The sequence below is a fragment of the Dicentrarchus labrax genome, unplaced genomic scaffold (assembly GCF_905237075.1).
Source record: "Dicentrarchus labrax unplaced genomic scaffold, dlabrax2021, whole genome shotgun sequence".
NCBI lineage: Eukaryota > Metazoa > Chordata > Actinopteri > Moronidae > Dicentrarchus > Dicentrarchus labrax.
In genome coordinates this window covers 6646967-6656556 of record NW_026136717.1, presented here as the reverse complement: position 1 = coordinate 6656556, position 9590 = coordinate 6646967, and the positions used below count along the sequence as shown (strand labels likewise).

Sequence of the window (9590 nt, the reverse complement as noted above, 5' to 3'; positions counted from 1 at the left end):
GCAGGGATTACACCCAGTAACATGTTTCCCCCAATTATAACGATGTATATCATAATTGGAGAAGGCTGTGTTCTAACTCTGTGAAGCCTCCCCACCCCCCAACACACCTGGCCGCATTCCTCACCAGAAATTTAAACATACAAGCAGGTGGTCCCTGAGCTACCTCCAATATTACCCAAATGATATCACTATGCAGATTATACATGGAGCTGTCTTGTTGAATAATGCTAAGAGGCAGGTACAGCAAAATGTGCATGTGCCAGTGTGTGACTGTAGGTGTGTGCATGTGTGTGATCTCTGCCCACGCTCAAGAGCTCTTATTTTCAAGAGGAAGGTGCATGTACACATACAAAAGCATACATAAACACTGCAGAGAATGCACTATGGGTCACCGTCTATAGATGCCAGCAATGTGTTCCTAGGCAGAGTGTGGTAATTAATTCTATTAATTCAATTGATGAGAGGACAGCAACTGTGCAGGTTCACTGAGCGCACACCAGCAATCTCAACCTGCACTCCATACTTTCCAAATCTGGTATTTTTCAGCTTTGTAAACCATTAAAATTTGAATGTCAAATTTGAAAGCTTGAAAAAAATAAAAAAAATTACCTACAGTACAAAGAGAACAAATACCAGTAAGGTATGGTAAATGAGATTAGATTAGAGGAGTTCAAAGAAAAAAACATGAACTGGGTTTGGTGTTGTATGAGAGTCACTGCTTTTACATGCACTTCAGTAATCAGATTTGTTCTGGCTTTCAGCTGTCACTGAATTTCTAAAACACCATGTGAAAGGAAAAACCTAATTTTGTCCATCAGGTCAAGAGATTAAGGGGAACCCAGTTAGCAGTGTTTGAACATAAGCCTAATGATTTGACCATGAGCACACTTTTAACAGAGCACATTTACACAACAAAGAGTCCAGACATCAACAGTATTGCTGTTACAGCTGTGTAGTGTGAGGAAGGAAAGATGACAATACAGTACATTGTGATTTTTGGAAGCTATAATCTACTGTTTGGCTTTTTTAGTTGAAATGACACTAATGTGATGCCTCATTTAAATCTTTGCTACTATATTGGGGCTTTTATTCAGATATATTCACAGTTGGTTAATAGACCAATTATTGCCTCAGAGTCATTTTTGTGTTGCTCAGTAAAATTATGTAAGGTAATGTATCATGTAACAATATTTCTAAATTATTGGTATATGTCATATCACAGTATATTGGTCTGCCTTACTTATATCACTGTTTTATGCTTAAGATGCTATAAAATCCAACTGAAACTGAAGGCAACTGTGTTAAGCTTCCTTTTATTAAGTATGGAGTTCAAGCATTGCATAATCTGATTTCTAGAGCTGAACAACAGGCCCTCTGTACATATAAATACTTTATCCAATTCCCTGCCCTGGCCTGATAACCTGCTGCTACCCTGAAACCAAGCCAGAGCTACAAAAGTAATCTCTAATGCAACCGATTGATTAGATTGTTTCACTGAGAGGTTAGGTAACAGGGTGACAACAGGAAAAACTTTCTCATTTGATCTCTGAAGTCATGTACAGTAGATTTTAAAATCAGTTAGAAAACAATGAAAATAATTTGCTTAGAAAGGAGGAATTATTTTCCAAGGAATAGGGACATATGTTCTGGTTCAGCACTGGTATTATCATTAAAAAACTCATCTGGTTCTAAAAGCTTAAACATCTGGTGGCTCACAAAATCCAACTTCCATTCACTACTTATGAAGCACTTCTAAAGACAGCACAGTGACACAGCAGGTGATTTCTGGAAGTCCGTTTTTTTGGCTTAGGATGAGAGTTGTTCATGTTCAAACATTGATTATACTGTAGTAGAACACAATAATAACATGTGTTTTCTTGAATTGAGTGGTATTGCAGTTAAATGTTGGTCTGTAATGTAGATAATGTTGTTCTAACCATGCAGAGTATCACTGTTGGTGGTTGGGAAACCTTGCCCATCACTTCTTCATTGCTGACAAGGTTTCCATTAACAAGTTGATGGCTTTACCAGGTTACTCATGCATTTCTTCCTCCACCAAAGTCTTCTCACTGCATTCAACTTCAGTTTTTCAATGGTTAACAGATACAGGCACAGAGATTTATATATATATAAAAAAGACTTTTGAAACACAGTGATATATTGAAGGACACCAATTTTCATAATTACATCTGGTTCACATTGTCAGAATAATCTTGCTCTTTTTTGTTGTTTTGAGCACAGTCATTATTTTTGACAGTAGTCTGGACTTCAGGGTTGATGTAATTGTGCTTTGACTTACTATAGCATAAATGAAAATATGAAAATCCAAATTCAAGGAAAAAAAAAATCACAATTACTTCCTCCCTGAGGTAATCACGTAATTGCATAATTTGGCATTTAGGAGAACGATACAGGATAATTACGTGATGCCTTGTCATTTGAAAGATTTGCTGGACACCACATCATAAGTAGATATTCATGGCATCAAGATGTGAAAAAGTGTTGGAAAGATATATATTTCACCTTGTGTGCACGTCATTATAAAACCTTTAATTCATTCATTCATTCCTTCCAAGTAATAAATAATTGTATTTGCACGTATATATATTTTCCATATCAGCATTATCCTTATATTAAATCACACACTCTTAATTAATAACCTTAGCATGAAGTATTGGAAATGAAACATAATTTATAGAGAGAATAAGGTTTATGTACAAATAATCACTTCTTGATCGACACAACGTAAGTTATGTTTGACACATGGAGTAAGTATGTCCCTGTATATAGCCATCATTATTATTGTTTACCCTCAGGCTGGACCTCCCGCAGTGAACATGAGAGACTTCAGGCCGTCAGAGAGGCTTCATTGTCTTCCTCAACCCTCATGAGTCAGCTTCAAAACAGAGGGGAGATGAAAGGTCAAATAACTAAAACTGGAAAACATTACAGCAGTCTTGTCTGCACTGCTGCAGCTTTGTCTTTTTCTAAGTAAAGCTGAAATGATTATATGGTATCATAATAGCTTTCATAGTTTTATCAAGATCCTGGCAAGTATCTGTGCACCTGAGCTCATGACAAACTTACAACTCCCATCTTCACCAACTCCTAATCCTGGGATTGACAGCTGGGGCCTGTGGGGAGCATGATGAATAATTTGTGGGTAGAAAGAGCTGCAGGCAGGCGGAAAATTCGGAGACAAAAGTAATAAAATGGTGAAGTCAACAGCTTCATGAACTATTTATCTTTCTGGAACCGATATGTCCTCCTTCAGTCTCATTCTGTACTGTTCCACTCTAGCCACCTCACTTGTCAAAGCCCACAGCAGTCCAGGCTTTATTGAAACTTTGATTCAGTTTCTCAAGTTGTCACTTTCTAAGGACTGTGTGCAATAAAGGAGACAGGTTATTGGGGAGAAGAACAGAGAAAGGGAAAAATGAAAAAAGAAACCTTTACTGGAAAGGAAAAAGCCATGAAAGCCCACAGTAGTGTGATCTGAGGTTGGAGGAAGCACAAAAGTTGACAATGATCAATAACATTAATATGGGCTGCTGCAGACAGTCTGCTTCAGGCAGATTAACTATCTGCTGCTGAGAAAGACAATAGACAATAGTGACAGAGTAAAGCTATTGTGTGATATTTAGCCTTCAAAAGTTTTCTGTAGGCTTGCGGTTTCCCAAGTGTGATCCCACTTATCACATATGGGTTTAAAGTTACATGCATTTATACAAAAAATATACAGTTCAAATAGTTCACGTGGTGGCACATGGAAAACTTTTATTTACAGGCGCAAACTCTTCCTGGAAAGTGTGTTGAGTGTTAGACAAAACCATACTGGTCAGGTTAGCCCTGCCAGTCACTGATAACAAATGAGAAGCCAGAGCTTGAAGATACTGCCACAATGGGAGTACTGTGGTTTGCCACCCAAATTTGTCATAGCTATATGTTTGAAAATCCTTAATATATATATCAAGCACTGAGTGAAAAGGTACTGTCTATAACCTGGATAACTGAATGTTGTGCAAGGTCTTCCAGTAGCATCATCAAGGTTTCTCTCTCTCTCTGATAACATAACCACACTCAATTATGAAAGAGCACAGGATTCAAGTGTACCCTGACTAGCAAGATACTAAACCAACCCATAAATGACATTTCACTCACATGTGTCAGTGCTGGGGCCGGTTACAGACTTGTTTTCACTGCAGACTTTCTGACTTGTCATAGCAGGAGAAGCACAGGTGGAACAAATGTTGTTAATGATGGCTCAGCTCCACCAAGTGTCCCAGTAAGCTACGTCAGTGAGCCAGCACGCACAATAATACCAACCCTGGAAGTAGCTCACCTGTATGGAATGGACTCGTTATATTATTAATTACACCTGTGCTGTTTCTGCTTTACATGCCGAAAAATATCTAGTGTGGAAAAGCTGTAATAATGCATGATGGTCATGTTCATGGTTTACAGGGAAACACAAGTGGAACAGAGCCATAATTAATATTATTAGTTATTAAGTTACACCTGTGCTTTTCCTTCCTTAAAGAGACAAAATGTCTGCCGTGAGAGAAGTTAGAGTAGTTCTGACATATTACCTTATGTTTTTCAGTTACTTGATGTGCCTTAATGAAGAATTAATACAAACTTTTGTTTTTAAATATTAAAAAATTATTGAAAAGATGTTTTCTGTCTTGTTCTTATGACTATATTTAAAACACTGAATCATAACTCCCAAAAACATATAACATAGTGAAACATACATTTTAGTATTACACACCTGAAATATAATTCCTTTGAATGTTACGTTAATGTTATGTCCAGATAATTATGAACTGAACTTCTAAATGTGTTCTTAAATGTAAAAATGTCTCACAAGCTAGTTTAGTTAGCAAACGTTAAAAATAGCTAACATTAGCTAGCTAGCTACCTCACTTGCTTAATACAATAAAACACAGAAATATTTAGTAAGTTATGTATATTCACCTTTTATAGCTCCACTGCAACAGCTTGATCGGTAAATTACTGTTTCACTGTAATAAAAACTGTAATTACTTGTTTATTAATATGTTGAATTTTTTTTCTGTGACCACAACAAGACGCTGATAATGTTAGCCTTGTAAGGAATGTACTTCTATTGGCTGACATTATATAAAGTGGCATAACTTGATAGATGTTATAATTAAATAAGAATAAATGATGTTACATTAAGGTTGATATCGAAGTAACGCTGCATGGAGAGACTTTCTCAGGAGGTAGAGAGGGTCGTCTGTTTATGGTTTGTCCTTGAGCAAAACACTGAACCCCAAGTTGCTTGTGGTCTTCATTTATCACATGCACCCAGACATTTCCATTCAATTATAGTCTACCAGTAGCATCAACAGGACTACACCAAGAAGTGTGTGTGATGTAGAGAGGGTGTTCCTGTCACAAAAAAATATTTTAGAGAAAATGCATTAATGTATTTATGTTACAGATCCCTGATCATTTCAGTCGTGGCACTAGTCTGTTTTAACAGGCATAGTTTTTGTATTTCTATCTCCATCTGTGTCGCTTTTCTTTCAATTCAGGTCAATATCTTATTTTTTCCATATCTGAAGGCTCATAATTCATTAATCCACAGCCTATTTGCTAAAATTACACATAACACATTAAACAATTCATACAAAATTAACTAGATTGGTTTTAATGAACTAAGTTTTCCTTGAGCCACTAACAGTACCAGAAAGGCATATCCCAGCTTTTTACCCAAATGTGAACTCTTGCTATGCTATACACACTTGTTAACTTTATTTATCTGAAGGCCATTTTGAGATTTAAATAGCTGAGAAAGTGCCTCTTCATTACAATCCTATCTGCCATTCCCCACGGAGGTTTAAATCCACATCTGAATGGAAATGGTCTGAAGCAGTTGGGTATCTGTGTGGCTTTACAGAATGTCAGTAAGCTGTCCCTACGGTCAAACACAAGCACAAAACATTGCTGCTTTTCATGTATCACAGGCCTGCCTCTTACTTTTGACCTATCTCAAGCTTTTAACAAGAGCAAGGCGAAAATGGAGGGGCCCCTGTAGCATCCCTATCAGCAAGTTGACCCCCAGTTGAGCAGAGCCACTTCTATGACTTCCTCTAAAGGGTAAGTACTGTACTGTAACTGGGATGACTCTGTGCTGAGTGCTCTTTCGCTGTCTCGCCCTCTTTTCTGCCGCTTGGATTGTCCAAGAGTTGAACCCATCACACCAGGCGGCAGGAACGACAGGAAGTTCATGGTCCCTCTTTTATCATGTTTTATTTAAAAACCCAGATTAAACATTAAATTCCCTTCAAACCTTTTTCTCATACGAGAGAGTGGGGGGGAAGTTACTGTTGGTGATAGTGTCAAGTTAGCACAGAGAGCTCATAATGCAGTTCACCTCAATTACCTGTCCAAAATATCGCTGCTTGCTGCTTGCCGAAGAGTGCTCCCGGACACAGTGTGTGCTGAAGAGAGACAAACACACAAACCGTCAATAAATAAAATAAAAAAAAACACTGCCTCAAAAACCACTAGGAATACAACTCATTTTGGAATATATTAAACACAGTGGCATGGCAACATTCAGAATGGCTTCTTTCAAAGACAAATCTATTTAATTATTTTGTGGATTACATTTTAAAACCTATGTATGTAGAACCTAACAGACCTGAATCTTACATAAGGTCTGTGTGCATTTAAAGGCTTACCTTCTGGCTTTAAAGTATTTGGTAGTGACTGTAAACAAAACAAAAAACAGCCTGTATCCAGTTCCACTCCTACAGCTGAAGTACATCCACTGCAGGGAATTGAGCACTAGCTTTTGGCCACTCTACATCCTGTACCTTGACAATGACACCAGCTGCTGCTTAAAAAAGTGGTACGACATAAACACTGGCACTGAAAGACAGAATAAAATGAAGCTCATATGTATTTATTGCTGCAATGCCTGTATAAAACATTGTATATTTTGACATTGGCATATATAACCTACGCTCATTCTTTGAATACTGTACATATAGGCGCTCTACACATCACTGAATTCTAGTTTTCTTAGCTTTTCTTTGTCAGTCAGATTATTGCTGGCTACATGTGGGTGGATGTGGACATGCATGTGTTTGTGAGTGTTCTGAACTGAATGAAATGTGAAGGTGAGTCAGCGGGGAGCTGATGTTGGAGTGAGCAGGATTGATGTGCGCACAGCAGACGGCCTCGGATCCATCATCAGCTTGTCTAAATTGAGCTCCCGGGTTTATTCAGTGTGGAGTATACCTGCAGTATAGTGCCCTTTACAAGTCTCCACTGTACAGGAGGCCATTGCAGAGAGGTCATTGTAGTAGCTTTGTTAACACATGAACGCATACATGAACAGTACACGAACACACACACATGCACTACACATACTGTTGCTGAGCAGACCTGTGCAGAGGGCTAAATTAGGAACAAAGCTGTAATACCGGGGTGTTACAGGAACAGATTCATTGAATGCTGTGTATCAGACAGACCAGCTGTGTGTCTAGACACTGTTACTTAGCACTATAACAGGACAGATGTTGCATGCATTTCCTTTTTTCCTTCAAGAAATACTGTATACAGCAAGTGTTTTGTGTGTGAAGACACATGAACAGCCAGTAGAACAACAAAGCACCTTTTGTACATTAGCTGGACAGAAATGTTGTAGTTATAATATCAAAGATACCAAAATGCTTAGAGTTTTAAGAGGGATGGCAAGGAGGGACTATTTTTTCATTCACTCATATCTTATATCTCAATTATTCATTGGTAAAAACGTTTGTTTGCTGAGAAGCCTTTGTGTGTTGACACAGCTGTTGCTGCACTTTATAGACACTACTAGCCTATTATGTGCTGCCCCTCAAAATTCAATAACTGGCTTTAAATCTGCTTACATACATCCATCAGGTTCAACAGCAGCCAATTCAGTTCAGGGTGGAGGTAATAAGGAAAAAAAATTGCCTTGTATCTTGCTGCATCAATCCCGTCAAGAAAGATGGAGGTGTGCCAATCCACACGTATTAATTGTACATTTCAATGGTTGATTGGTTTGTATTAAGATCAGGTTAAAACATTGATAAATATACTGTAGTGAAAAAAATAATTAAAACAAGGCTAGAAATGATTTATTAAAAAAAAAAAAAGCACCTCATCTAATATCAAACATACACTCAAACGGTAGCTACCGTAGTTCAAATATGTCAACCATCCACTCTTGTGCTTTAAAAACTAAATATACAAATACAAATTAATACCTCTTTGAATTGCTGTAGTCATCCTAAATATTAAGTTGTTACATTAAGTCAAGTGATGTCATTCATGTTTGTTTCCAGTGGCCTATCAGTGTGTCATCGATTCCTGATGGTATTAAGGGATTAAAAGGTTCCCCGTCCTCTCCGTGTTGTTGACAAGCGTTGTGACTCATTATGGCCATTAGCATTAAGCTGGCTCATCAATAAGCACTTGGCTGATCTATCAGTCTTCCTCAGATGTAGCCCAGGGGACCCCGCCACAGTCCCTGCCAGCTCCGAGAGCGGCCTCATGGGCACCCTTGATCTGTCGGTCACCACACACACACCCACACACCCATTCACCTACCCTGGTGTTTGCCTGACAAGGAGGATTCAAGTGTCACTGCGAGCCTCTCTGCGATAAGGTTCTTTGTTGATGCTGCTGTAAGTGTTGTGTCAGTGTAACCACTTCTGCTTGTCAGCATGTTAGTGTTAGTCAGTGCACTCTGGTTTGTCATTTTGTTTTGTATTGACTTGATCATCGAGGCCTTGAATGTGTGTGTGTGTGTGTGTGTGTGTGTGTGTGTGTGTGTGTGTGTGTGTGTGTGTGTGTGTGGTTGCACATGTGTGGGCGACAGAAAATGCAGGGAGTCTCTCCAAGTTAGTGTTTTGCTCTGTGTCCATCAACTTTAGTAATGTCTTGTACAGTATTTTCATTTAACGTCTGCCATGTAGGTGTCTGTATGTGTGCGACTGTGTAAGTGTCGGGTATGGCAGTGTCAGTGTCAGTCAGCGTGAGACTGTGCAGTGTCAATGTATGACAGCCAGCTGTAGTCTGATGCGATAGTGTGCCACTGTGAATGACAATGTCTCGACTTAGAAACCAGCGTGTAGTCTTTGAAAGGGAGTGTGTAAGAGACAGCACCAAAAAAAGACAGGAAAACTGGATGGATGGGTGGAGGGTGCTACAGTTCATCATGGAGGGCCTCTCCCTCTGCATGGTCCAGAGCTCCCATCAGCAGCAGGGCTCCAGTAGCGTTATCTCTAACGACGATGATGAAGGGGTGATCGGCGTAGAACATCTTGGGCTTGTCTATGTTCTCCTCCTCGAGTTCTGCGTCTCCTTTCCCAGCTTGAGCAGCCAGCTCCAGGGAAGCCCAGTGGAGGACTCCGCCAAGATGGAGTTTCCCCTTGCTCTTGTCCGACACCCCAGAGAAATCAGCTGCTTTCTGGTCCCACGCGTCAGTCAGGCCCAGAGCAGTCAACTGTTTCTGGAAAACACAGTGATGGGATTTATGGACTGCCCGTGAATCAGTTCTCCAAAAACATGAGACCGCCCCAAAT

At 39.3% G+C, this 9590-nt stretch overlaps 1 protein-coding gene across 6 annotated transcripts in view; it reads right to left on the bottom strand.

Annotated features, from left to right (window-relative positions):
• Positions 1–6916: 6916 nt before the first annotated feature.
• Positions 6917–9590, bottom strand: part of serpinh2 (serine (or cysteine) peptidase inhibitor, clade H, member 2) — a 107608-nt gene continuing 104934 nt past the window's right edge. For all 6 annotated transcript variants that reach the window (XM_051428722.1, XM_051428724.1, XM_051428726.1 and 3 more), the window contains one exon: positions 6917–9517. In XM_051428722.1, the coding sequence (XP_051284682.1) occupies positions 9212–9517 (306 nt within the window). In that variant the 3' untranslated portion in view covers positions 6917–9211. The remainder of the gene's footprint in view (positions 9518–9590) is intronic.